The sequence below is a fragment of the Galleria mellonella genome, unplaced genomic scaffold (assembly GCF_026898425.1).
Source record: "Galleria mellonella isolate WM207_F2 unplaced genomic scaffold, CSIRO_AGI_GalMel_v1 utg55, whole genome shotgun sequence".
Lineage (NCBI taxonomy): Eukaryota > Metazoa > Arthropoda > Insecta > Lepidoptera > Pyralidae > Galleria > Galleria mellonella.
Genome location: NW_026442115.1, coordinates 3,151,597 through 3,165,426, shown reverse-complemented (window position 1 = coordinate 3,165,426; position 13,830 = coordinate 3,151,597). Strand labels below are relative to the sequence as shown.

The following is a 13,830-nucleotide window of genomic DNA, read 5'->3' as shown; positions in this document are numbered from 1 at the left end:
CAAGTAAGAATAAAAAATAAATTTTATTTAGATCTCATATCTACTCCAATACAGCTTAGTTCAGTGTGTGTTCAAATGATGATAAAAATTAACTAAAAATGTTTAAAATTGCCAAAAATGATATAATTATTTATTTTTAATAATATAGATATAACAACTAACAACACAATATTTAGATAATATAGAGGCAATTAAAATTCTTTATAATGCTTTTGTACGGAGTAAGTTAAAAAATAATGCTATCATCTGAAACCCGCATGAAACCAAATACACACAGATGATAGAAAAATTACAGAAGAAATTTGTTAGATGGCTGTACCGTAAACAGTATTTTTCTGTTGGGTATGCTAGAATATAATTCCCTAGAGGTAAGGCGACTTGTTTCTCTGCTAGAATACTTCTACAGTATACTTAGAGGAATAAAGTACAATGCGTTTTTGTTGAATCTCATAAGCATGTCCGTCCCAGACATCAACAAGCGTGACCGTAATCACGGAATATTTGCCCTACCACGCAACAGGACATTACATGCTGATCAGGCACCACTCACGAGGGCGCTACGTCTGCTCAATGAGGTAGTAGCAAGTTCCAATCTGGACTCATTTCACTGTACTGCCACACAGTTTTGCAGAGCGGTAACAAATTACGCAAAAATACATTTTTAATATTTATTTTATGTAATATAATTAGATTTTTATTTTGTTATTATTTCAATATTATCTTATTATAATGTTTGATTTTTTATTTTTAGTGAGTGCATTGGTAAATACTGTAAAACTCACCAAAAATATGTAAATAAATAAATAAAATAAACGTATATTTATATTATATTTGACAAGTAAATAGGTACAGTTATATACATTTAAATTTATACATCATATAATTCATAGGTTTGTTATATAATGGGTGAGTGCTTTAAATAAAAGTAATTCTTAGATTATTATAAATTTATTTTTAAAAATTGATACATTCAACTGTTGTGTTGTCTTATTATGTTACCACCACTTCGTGCCTTCGCTTGTGTTCCGATTATGGCATACATGTGGACGAACATTCGATGACAAATCATCATGCAGTCAGGGTCTTGGTGCTGATATTCCATAGAGAAGCTCCTGCAACTATCTTTTGCGTCGTCGAGTCCTAGAGCGCTGTGACGATCGCGAATTCCACTCTAAGCTGAGATCACTTATAGAAGATGGCGTCTCAGGAAACTGTGCATCCGACGTCCACCTGCACGAAGAGCACACGGATTTCGGTGATTCAGGCTCTTTATTCACCTTCTCTGCTCCACTGCCGTACGATTCCAATATGTGTTTGTAGGCACACTCCAAAGGTTCAGGGCTCCTTCCCCTCGCAGCGCACAAGCGAACCCGCACACAAGCGTTGCAAAAACCGCAAGTGTCACCACGAAGAAAACTCTTAACCATTTCGAATAATGTGACGTCTGTTATGTTGAAGAATTACAAGAGTAATAATGCGAATGTCTTGCGAACGTGATATTTATGTGCGAGGCGACAGAGAGTGGCGTCGCGCACGCGCCTCTGATAACCTCAAGTCCGGCGCCAGTACAGATGCCGACAGCCATTAATGTGAGCAAGAAATAGATCGGCTTGTTACTACTTAGCTACTACAAAATATCAGTAGCTACAACGGAGTAACACAGTGTAAAATAATTTGATAAATATCCACTATAGGTATAGGTAATTTAAGGAATACATCTACATGTTATTTTTAAATACATAAATAGCTACCTAATTAATTTTTATTGTAATCTGTATTCACGTACTTAATGAAAACATGTTTAATATAGAACATAATAATTTTGAATTCATAATTTAATTTCATTTAACGAGAATTAATTTATACCACTTACCTTGTGTCTACTACGCCTATAGTATGCATGTGTGTATAGCATGCAGTGCTAATATTTTTTAAACCCTTATAATTTTATCATTACAGTCTTTGTACTCATATGTTACGCTATGAGAATTTGTATAGAGAACTGAGTATAAATATTTAATAGCTGATTCTCTTGTCTGTTCTTCTCAGCTGAGTTTGCATCTCGAACTGGGCGGTAGATCATAAAAAAAAATTATTATTATTAATATTATTTAACATAAAATATTAAGTATTTTTATTATGTTATACCTACCTACCTAACATTAAGAATTAAGAAAATTGACATTAATTATTTAAACACGCGGTAGTGTGCCCAACCAAGTTCAGAAAAACTAGCAACGCAGCAGCCGTCGTCTAATCAACTTATCTTCATTAAATCATACGCAAATTAGTGTATGTCCTGCCTGTACTGTACGCATACTGTTGGATTAATATAATAACTACATTGCTTTTTTAATATTTGATGTGTTGGTACAAAACTAGCCAAGCCAAACCTTAAGCTTGAATTACATCCCAAGTGAAGTAAATGCATCGTGTAAATAATTGTCTGTCAAAATTTTAAAACTTATAATACCTATTAAGTAATAAAGATGGCAGTAGTATCAAGAAACAAGAAATTATTATTTAAATTCATTTCATAATGTTACGTGCTCTTGTAACTTGTAAAAAAGATTTTCTACATAAAACATGGCAAGTGCCATGTATATGCATAAAGATCTCAATTCTTTTTTAATTAATATCATTGTAATATAATATTTAATTTGATTCCTCATTTCGCATTTATGTTTTTGATGAGATAATATACTTACAGCAACAACGAGTGATTGCTTTAAGTTTATATTGGATAGAAAGAAATCACTCTGGTATTTTCTAGATAATATCAACAGTATTGCTCTAAATCATTACTAGTTACGACCGGTTCGTCAACCTCATTTGTAATTGCATCCATTAACATATTGTATAATCTATAACGTTATCGTCTTCCCACGTAGATGTTTACTACGCTCCTCCAATTGATTTAATAACTCGAATAATCTGGACGTGTTTTGTTATCTGAACCTGGATATTATTATATTATACTACGTTAAATCCTACATACCTAATTTATATATAATGTACCTAAGTAATTAATGTATTTAATTTAATTGACGACCTCTATGCCGTAAAGTTACTTTGCACAAATAAAATAGGTTCAATTCTCGGTTAGACGAGTTTAGAAAACATTTTTTTTATTAATTTTTTTGACTTTGAAGTTGCAATGAGAATCATTATACTTTCATAAAAACCATACAACTGAGTAGTAGTAGTACCTACCTAGTAGTATATACCTATTGACTATAGTATCAGTTTTCTGGATATTATTGTATGATTTTTCTATTAAGATCTATATTATTTATTGAACTTTACAATTCACTCAAAGTGTAATAAGCTTCATTTCAGCTAAAGATTACAGTCTCATCGTACTGACCTAGTAAGATTTAGAGCAAAGCTGTCCAAACTATGGCCCGCGGGCCACATGCGGCCGACGGCTTGAATTGATGCGGCTCGCCGAATCTTTTTTAGCTACTACCGACATTCATGTTGACAGAATTGTAAAAATTAATGAAAAAGTATAACAATAACAAAATAATGATAATATATTGCGACCTCCCAATGAATTTAATAATTTTTATTAGTCCTGGATCCTATCTAGTTTAGACAGTCATGGTTTAGAGATTAATAATGGTTTCAAGATTATTACTAAAAATTGCATTAAAAAGAGGTAGCAATCGACATATTAGCCGATTGATATAAATCTAGGTACTTAGGCAAATAGACCGGTTGAAAAAAAAAAATTCATGCAACATTCACAATTTTTAACCGACTAAAAAAAGGTTCTCGATTTAATTGTATTTTTTACGTAATCTCAGAACTCCGTTATTTATAAACCGATTTATAAAATTCTTTTTATCTAAAAAGTTTTCAGATTAATACCATAGAAATTTCATCATAATTGGTTCAGTAATTTGGCTTTATATTCAAAATAACTGGTTTTGCCTTGATTAAATTCAATGTCTTTTTTTAACCAATTTTTTTTTGTGCGTTTAAATAGTCTCCATGCAGACTTCTTGCATTGTTCTAGTAATTTCCAGTAATAGTATCTAGATACATAGGTTACTACTTACTAAATAACGCTGTGTTTCTTATCTTTAACAACGACATATATTTGTGTAAACAACTATATAGTTCTAGAAATAACTTCACTGCTTATCTTGTAAAGGCCTATCGGATGTTTTCAAAAACATTTTGTCACTAAGGTACTTTATCAACTATGGTCGATGGACAACACAATTACTAAAAATATTTTAAAATGCCAAAAATATTACAGTCCGCCTTTTGCTTCTGGACGCAGTAATATTTTGAACAATGTGATATTTGAATAATGACACATTGTTGACGCTGCATCTAAATATCTGCAGTCAATTACAACACTTTTATGGCCAGAAGATTGATGACGCAACAGAAACATAAGCAGAGCTGTGAAATAAAGTGAAAATCGTTCTTTTCTGAATTTTGCAAATTCTGCGCTCTATCAATTGATGGCAAAGTAACTCCAAAACCCGTGAACTAATTTTTATGTACTTTTTTAGTTACCTCACCATTAACTTGAATACATCGCAATAAGTAATCGGAATACTATTATATCAGAATTATTTAATTAAATATATAAATGAAAACGATTCATAACAACGTAAAAATGTGGGAGGAAGGATTGTTAATAATGGGGTCACTAGTTCCCGTCACTAATAATGTACCCTGTCAAGTGGACTTCCGCATGATCCCTTGTTAACCATCGTGGTTAATTCCGACTAAATTCACCATGGTGAGCCAATTGATTCGAATTCAATCTCGTGTTTTACCCATCATTGTATACGGTTGGCACACGCGGTTTTGCCAGTAGTTGTCACGATTAACAGGCGGGTTAGCAATCGCAGTAAGGCTTTTAAAGATACTTTAAGAGGGACGCTGTTGCCTATTCTTTAACTATTCTTTTGGTCGCCTCTTATGACACCGATGGCATATATTATCTGTGTCCAAAAGAAAGGATGGCCCATCCTATACCGGAACCACACAGCAATTAGGTATGTAAAATATTGTAATTAAAACAAATTTAAACATTTGAGATAAATCGTATCAGCTTTTAACTGAACATAAAAGGGATACTGATACCCATCCCTTAGTCGCCTCTTGCGACACCTACAGGTAAGGAAGGGGTGGCTTATTCTATGCCGGGACCACACAGAATTTGAGATAAATACATCTTACCTGTTTTTATCGTTAAACTAATTAGTTGTGTATTGTTTTTGTGCAGGATGCCCGTGCTATTTTAATGAAAAACACCTTAGTCCAATGAAATCAGTGAACGAACGAGATACCGTAAATATGTAACCCACAGTACCACTGATTCGTTGACATATGCCATGTGATGACTTCTAGAACTGTGTTCATATTTATAGTTGACAGAACTCACTTACAAACAGGTGGGTCATTTATCATTTCTAGTAGTGTGTATATTTTTTTATTATACATATACCTAAAATTGTAATGCACAAAGTCCATATTTTACAACTATGAATTAGAAAAAATTACATGAAAATACATACTTAAAAACACCCAGGCTAATATTAATAAAGAATAAAAATTTAAATAAAATCATATTTCCTCAAGAATGCAAATGACTGTATTGTATGTACAATGCAAATGAGATACTGTGTTAAACAGCTAAACGTCATAGCGTCATACGGTTTTAAGGTCGCCGTTTGTACAAATTTTATTGTGGAATAAACAATAAATAAACAAACCACCAAGGTGAATGATAATTCAATAAATAGAGACAACATAATGTAACAAATTTATTTTGAACGAATAGTAATATAATAGATTTTCTCTAAACTACGTATGTTTGATTATGTATTACTTATTTTCAATAATTGCATTTAAAGGAATAAATAGTCAAAGTAAATAGGCAGCTTAGCATAACTAAAAGGAATAAAAAATATGTAAGCTAAATGTTCGGACATTGATATGTATTGCATAGGAATTGTAAATATATTACATCGATTAAAACATAAAACAAAAAATATTGATAAAAAGCATATTTTGTGCATAAATTTTATTGAAATACATTATTACTATTAAAAACTTAATATAATGAATGAAATACATATGAACAGAATTATACCAATCAATATAAGGTATAGAAAATAAGCACAATAAATAATATTCATAGAAAACAAGTACACTTTGCTCCATATTTTCACTAATATTATAAATTTGAAAGCGAGTGTGTTTGTTACCTTGCTGTTGTTGTCATGAAATATGGTATAGACGTGACATATCACTTAGGATGCAGAACTATAGGCTATATATCCCGGTCACGGAAGACGACATCGCGGATAAAAGCTAATAAATTCTATGAAAATTATAATTTTCATATAGTACAGCATCATTGTCGAGCAAGTGCAATTTTAAATATAAAAATCCAGTACTAGTTTTTTATACAGGCTATTTAACAGGTATTTATGTACTTCTTTTGGTATTTAAACTATTGCTTAAATCGTCAAAATAATCGTTTTTACATAAAATATTTAAAGATTTAAGATAATGACAAAAGCGATTATTTCTTTTTAGATTATTTTCAGTTTTGGATTTCTCGATCCTACATACAGAGCGACACGCCGGCCAATAATCTAACGCAAGGGCTTTCCGATCCAATACTGATGATGGATTCAAATAACTCGCTATTGTATTGTGTTGCAATATTGTTTTATTCCTTTTTCTGTAACAAAATAATATTATTAAAAACCAAATTCAGTTTTTTATTAAAGGTGGACCCATATTAAAAACTGAATTCGCTTAAAAGATAAACAGTACTATTAAAACAGATTTAAATAAAATAAATATAAAAAAAAAAATTATTCAAATCGATTTACAATTATGTGTAGATATCATTTAACACACAAACAAAAATACTATTGAATTGAAAATCGATCGGATAATAATAGGATTTTTAAGAATTTTGTCATTGATATAAATGTATCACTAGATTTGTCCACAAATGCTTGAAATAAAAAATGATAAAATATAGGCTTTTAGTTTTTAGTCTTACTAACCTTAGTATAGTCATATCTGGATAGTCAATATCAAAAGTTATTACACATTCATTTCTTTTCTGGGTTGTCGTAATATACCCTGTTATTAGCTTATGTGAAATCTCATCAATAACTTCGTAATTTTTATTATAAGTCTGAAAATTTTCTTGTTCTGATACACTGTCACTTTCAGCAGAGTACCAAGGTTGGGATAGGATGTTGGCTGTTTTACTAAATGTAAAACGGTCACAATAATCTGATATTGAAAGTGCGTCATTTATCTTAGCAATAATATCCAGATTTAGAATATTATTTTTCATGTATTCAGAAGTTTTAATGGATATTTCTGTACCATGGGTAGTGCATTTAGAATTAGATAGTATTTCATAAAGATATGATAAACTCCACCAAATATTAAATGACTGTATGGGATACCCGAAATTTAATAAACTCGACTGTTCTCTCAGAAAAGATTTCCAAACATTATCATTAGAATTAAAATGTAAAGTAGACTTTTCTTCTTGTACTTCAGAATCTGCCCATGACATACTAGAGTTTTCATCATCAATATTTACTATTGAATCACTATTTTGGGAATCAGGTTGTTTATCTATTTTCATCTCTTGTGCTTGTGAAGTTATATAAAATTGTAAAGAATTAATAGTTTTTCTAATATCCCCTTTAAAAAAATCTAAAAATTTGGCTCCAGTTCCAGGCCAACAAAGACCACTATCTGCTAAACACATAATATCTAACCATGTTCCAAGAATTTTAGGCGACAACGGTCGCATATTAATAATTTTTGCAAATTGTAAAAATCTTTGCAAATGTAAACATGATGTTGAAGACGTTATTAAAATTACAGGGCGCTTAGAGCACTGAATCAGTTGCATAATAGCTGAACAGAATCCGTCATCCTGTTCAAACACTATATCTGCATCATCTATAAGAATGAGTGAGCTTTCAGTCCTTGTAAGTTCTTGACTCCCAACTTGCTGCTCCTTTTGGCTTAATACTTCATTTTTTTGGTTACATTCTGTATTTTTTTTTCTATTCTGTAAGATCTTCTTTTTCCTGCCTTTCCTCTTTATATTTTTTTCATTATAAAGTGTATCCTGAGATTTTTGTAAATTTTCTAAACTACCTTTTCCTCTATTAACTTTATGAGATTGAGTAGCTTCTTGCAAATCTTGTAACATTATTTTACCAGTTCTCTTACTGCTTGCATTAACTTCAATTACCTTTATAGCCAATTCTGCAGCGACTGCATAAACACTTGTTGTTTTACCACTACCTATGGGACCTGTTACTATTAAAATATTATTTGAGGATTTCATACTATCTTTACTATCAGTCTCAGAATGATAGAAATCCGAATCTGATTCAACATAAGCTTTTTTTGATTTCACTTCATTTTCTGTCCAAACTACTAACCACTTCTTTAATTCTTTAATTGCTTCTGAATTTCCTACAACTTGCTTAGCAGACAGAGCTCTATATTTACTGGTCCAATTTAGTTTATCAAGGTTGTCATTGTTAATTTCCACTATACCGTTAATAACTTCTATACTGTTATCCAAATCAGGATAACCACATTCTTTAAGTAATCCTTTACTTTTATCTTTCAGAAGACGGTAGGTTCGATAAACAGGAAATTTTGGAAATGTTTGTTTAATATTTTCTAAAGTAATCCATTTATCATTTTTTGAGACAGAAGACAAAACTCTATTCCTTAGACCATTGCCAATATCTAATAAATTTTTAAACAAGTTATCTTCACAAGTCTCATATAAATCATCAGAAAAATCACTTTCAATTGAATTTACAATTAATGGAGTTGACGAAACAGAGACAGGCACTATTGTCTGTTGAACATGAACAACAGTAGGAAAAATTAAGCTTCCTACATTTATTTTGTTCTGTTGCTTAATTTTATTTTTCAATTTATCTGGAACCCCACTGTGAAGAAATTTATGTTTTGCTTCAATAACAGCAGGATCATTTTGTAACTTACATGTAAATATTGGTGCTAACTTGGTAGACTTTTTCTGACTGTTACTTTCAGTGACTGTTTTCTTTTCGATTTTTAATTCAATGGTGTTTTGACTCATTTCTGTAGATATTTTTTCTTTAGGTTCATGGTAACTTTTGGTCAAAGTTTTTGACTTATTTTTATTGTCAATAGTTTTCTTCTTTTTTGGTGTAAAAATATGTAATTCCTCATCAGAACTAAATAATTCTATATCATCTATATATTTAACTGGCTTTTTAATAACTCTTTTGGGTCTCAGGCCATTTAATTCATTACTGTAGTTTGGAGAATGAGCTTCTGGGTTACAAGTAATTTTTTCTATTCGTTTCCGTTTTCTTCCTTCTTTATTATTACCACATGCAAGGACTTCGTCTACATTAGCCTTTATTTCATGTTCATTACAATCATTTGATTTGTTTAAATCATTTTTATTTCCAACTCCTTCATTGGTATCTACTTTTTTAAGACTTAGCTTTCCTTTTTTTGTTTTTTTCTTAGATTTTGTATCGAACTTGACTTTTATATATTTATTGTCAACACTCTCAAAGTCAAAATTACTTTTAATATCTACAGGAGAATCTTTTTGAAGTTTGTTGAAATAGCAAAGCATATTTTCTTTCTTTTTTAATGAAGGAGATAGTTTCTTAATAAACTCTTCATCTTCTTTAGTAGTATGTTTATGACTAGTACTCTTATTATTAACAGAATCATTAAATATACTTATCAACGTTATAGGCTCTTCAGTATGAGATATATTATTTCTTTCATGAGTAATTTCACTAGAACTGGGTAATATTTTTAAATCTTTAGACTTAAAATCTTGATATTTTTTATCTGTTTTTAAATTATTTGCCTTATTTGTAATCATATTTTTAAACCTTTCTGCTCTCTTTTCTAACTTTTTCTTAATACAGTGTTCTTGATATTCTTCTAAATCTTTTTTTTCCAGAGAGCCTTTTGATTCTGCCATTTTTTGAAGTATAAGCTTTCTTTTAGCCTTGATACTTTTTTTATCAAAGTGTTCCTGCAACACTATTTCATCCACAGGTTTCTCTTTGCCCGGGGAATTTGACCCAATGCTTTTATTTCTAGAATCCATCATTAACTTAAATGCATTTCTTTGGGTTACCACTTTTGTATCAGATATAGACGAACAGATGGTTTTCTCTTCAAGTACATTTAGTATTGTGGTATCAGTATTAACCAAGGTTTCTTTTGATTTAACTGTTACTTTTCTTTTACCCATTTTAAATAGATAATTTTTTGGATATATCTCTCCAAATTCACATATATCTTCTAGACAATTTTGTTTACTTGAACTATTTGGTGACTTTATCTTAAGCAACTTAATCAACGTATTAGAAACATCTAAAACATCTGGATCTTCCTTTCCATCATGCCTTAACTTATATTTTTTTAATTTTTTTTTCAGTGCTCTATTACATTTATATTTGAGAACATTTTCTTTTGCCTTTAGCACATGTCTAGATTTTTTGTTACTGGAGCAATTATTACTCTTGAAGGGGCTACTTTTTAACTTGTTGACATTACCATTTTGTAGCAGCAAACTTGACATCACCTAAAATGGTAAAAAAATAACAATAAGTAATTATTTTTTCACTAACAGTACTTTTCATTTCTATATTATACATATATAATACATATACTATTTGATCCACATTTAAATGTATTTGTACAATTAAATATAATGTAATTAATTTCATTTTGTCTCTTTAAAAATTGTACACTGCTGCACTCCTTTCCACTTTGGATTTGCTGGAAGAAAACTCTATCAGAGTTAAGCTCACTTTTATACATTTGTTTACCTCTGTCATATTCTTATAACTAATGTGTACAATAAAGTAATAAAATATTATACTGGGATAATTCTATTATATGGGATAAAGATATTATTATACTATAAACTACACTATTGTATTATACTACAATTATGATATTATTTTTAAAACTTATGTTTTACTTCCTGTATTTTGTCGTTTCCAACAATTGTTTCTACTTTAGTCAGAAGTCTTCTTCAGGTGGCGTTTCAAATATAGCAAATTTATACATTTCCCATCAATTATACAATTATGATGATGAAGATGATGATATCAGCCATTAGTGTGAACTGCTGAACATAGGGCTCCCTCAAATCCTCATGGGGCTTTGGCAGCAGTTGCCAGGCTTGGCAGGCGGATTAGCAACCACAGCTGGGCTTTGGTGATGTTTTAAGAAGGACACTGCTGCCTATCCCTCAACCATTAAGTATTAAAACTATATTATAAAAGCAAAAGTTTATGAGGATAGAAGATGTTTAATACTCTGTCACACTTAAATTGCTGAAATAATCTGAATAAAATTTGGAATACAGGTGAGTTATACCTTAATTTAACGCAAAAAATACTCTTTATATTAATATATACAGGCAAAGGCATGTTACAGCCAACAGCCAGTAAGTACTATATGCCTGATTACCCTGAGATATATAACACTAGCATTTATTAACTACAGCCACTGTAACAAACTGCCTATTAATTTAGTGTAATTTAACAAACATTTTAATTTAATGAGACAGGATGGATAATTTAATGACAAATGTGTTACTATTTCCATTTAGTCAGTAATTATGTAATAATTTTAACAAAACTTGGTTTGTATGAAATTTTATTTGCATGAGTTTCGATGGAAAAATTAATTAGATTTAATAATGATTAATTTATTTTATTTATTAATTAAGACTAATCACGAAAGTTGTAAATTTAAAGTGATATTGGATAATACAGTACCACAGACACTCCTTTACCTTATTTATGAAAATATAGGAACTTGCTTTATTTATAAACAAAATATTTAACAATATTTTATGTATTCACTACTCTTTTTTTTTCAAATTATTAATGCAGACCCTAATTGATGATCAACTAGAAACATTTTATAATAACTTACATAAAATATAAAGATAACAAACATAAGAATCCTCAATATTAAGAGCAACATTAAAAGTACATTTCTGATGGTAAAACTTAGGAATTTTCATGTTATTTAATAATAAATATATTGAAATTACCTTGCACGTACCAACCGCTCCAAACTGAATGAAAATTGACAACAAATAGTAGAGTTACAATTTAAAAACTAATAATACAAGTAAAACAAACACAAATAACAGTAGCATTGCATTGTATATCAAATATTATCTCTAATCTTATTGAAAATAAAAAGCAGTCTTATTTCCAAATTAATGTAGAAAAATTGGCGGTTTCTCTCCTACGACGATAAACAAATGAAACCACAGATTAAAACATCTAAAAATCATAAGACTATCAAAATGTCACTGTCAATGTAGATTCATTTTAATATTTTGGCAAAGGACTAGTCTCATTAATCACTAACAAACTGAAAACAAGACGATCTATTAAAAAGGAAAGGTATGGATTTTGGCATTAGTGATATATACAAATAGTTTAATGTTAATCTGGAAAAAAAAGAAAGTTAAGAAATTATAAATCAAAGGGTAGGATGAGCTAACAGACAAAATGAATGTAGGAAAAAGAACTTTTAAAGAAATGAGCGAGGAACGATCATACAAAGAGCAAGAAAAGGAAATATAATTTAGATCGCCTACATTTTTACTACACTCAGATATGTATTTAGGTTAGTGCATTCTGTCCTGTGTACATATGTTTTGAATAAGTTTTCAGAACAGTAATAATCTACATTATAATATATAAGTTATATGATAACCTACTTTTCTTAGACATATATTTATAAAATGTCCATTTTTGATATATATAGAATATATAATAAAAATTAAATAATTTAAATTATATAGAATATATAGAGTATTATCTAAAATACATTTTTATTAGATTTATTAGAATGTTTTTGCATCAAAAAAGGCCTAAAGTTATTTCGTTACTAAAAAAACACAGTTCAGAGAGACCATATAGTAAATAATCATTACGTTAAACTAAATGTAATGTAACATGTATTTCTATTTTATTGTTCTATCCAACGAATCCCTTCACACTATATATAAAATGGATAGTCAATTAAATAAAATTTCCATTGGTGTAGATACACACTGGGAAGTTTTCTTTTTTTCAATATAATTTTCTTGATAAAATATCTCTCCCCCTATAATGAAACAATGATGTAATCTCTCAAATCAAATGCCTGTTGTAATATTTTACTTCTTTCAGTAATTTATCTGATTTATATCCTAGTATCAAATCATCAACATAAATATTTGCAAAAACTTTTTCTTTTTCTTTCTCCAAAATATACAGACAAGGATCTGCTGTAGCATTTCTAAAACCAATTTCCAACAATTTTTTATGTAATTTTAAAAACCATTGCCTTCCTGCCTGTTTTAATCCATATATAATTTAATTTACAAAATATAATAATATTTAAATATTTATCAAGATTTTTCCTCATTATTTGTATTTGTTTATATCTTCTATTGCATTTCTTTTGCTTTTTTACTAATTCTTTATCTTTTCCATTTAATATAAAGGATATTTAAATATTTATCAAGATTTTTCGGCTTCTTCATATATATTTGTTCGTCTATGTCACCGTTTAAAAACGCGGTGCACACATCTAATTGACATAATTTCATATCATTTTCCATTGCATGCGCAATTAATAGTCTCACTGTAAACTGGCGCAAACGTTTCGGTATAATCAATTCCTTCTTTTTGATTAAAACCACGTGCTACTAATCTCGCCTTTCTTCTATCTATTTCTCCTAGTTCATTGTAT

General features: G+C 29.7%; 2 protein-coding genes across 2 annotated transcripts; both read right to left on the bottom strand.

Moving 5' to 3' along the window:
* Positions 1-819: 819 nt before the first annotated feature.
* LOC128201595 (uncharacterized) lies at positions 820-1,567 on the bottom strand. The gene has a single exon (XM_052899026.1). The coding sequence runs from the start codon at positions 1,425-1,427 to the stop codon at positions 1,119-1,121; it is 309 nt and encodes a 102-aa protein (XP_052754986.1). The 5' UTR covers positions 1,428-1,567; the 3' UTR covers positions 820-1,118.
* A 3,979-nt stretch (positions 1,568-5,546) lies between these two features.
* LOC113521222 (enhanced level of genomic instability 1) lies at positions 5,547-12,610 on the bottom strand. Its single transcript, XM_026906690.3, has 3 exons — positions 12,131-12,610; positions 7,053-10,642; positions 5,547-6,718 (listed from the first exon to the last, which is right to left on the bottom strand). Exons 2-3 carry the CDS (start codon positions 10,637-10,639, stop codon positions 6,460-6,462), a joined length of 3,846 nt encoding a protein of 1,281 aa, XP_026762491.2. The 5' UTR covers positions 10,640-10,642; positions 12,131-12,610; the 3' UTR covers positions 5,547-6,459.
* Positions 12,611-13,830: the final 1,220 nt, after the last annotated feature.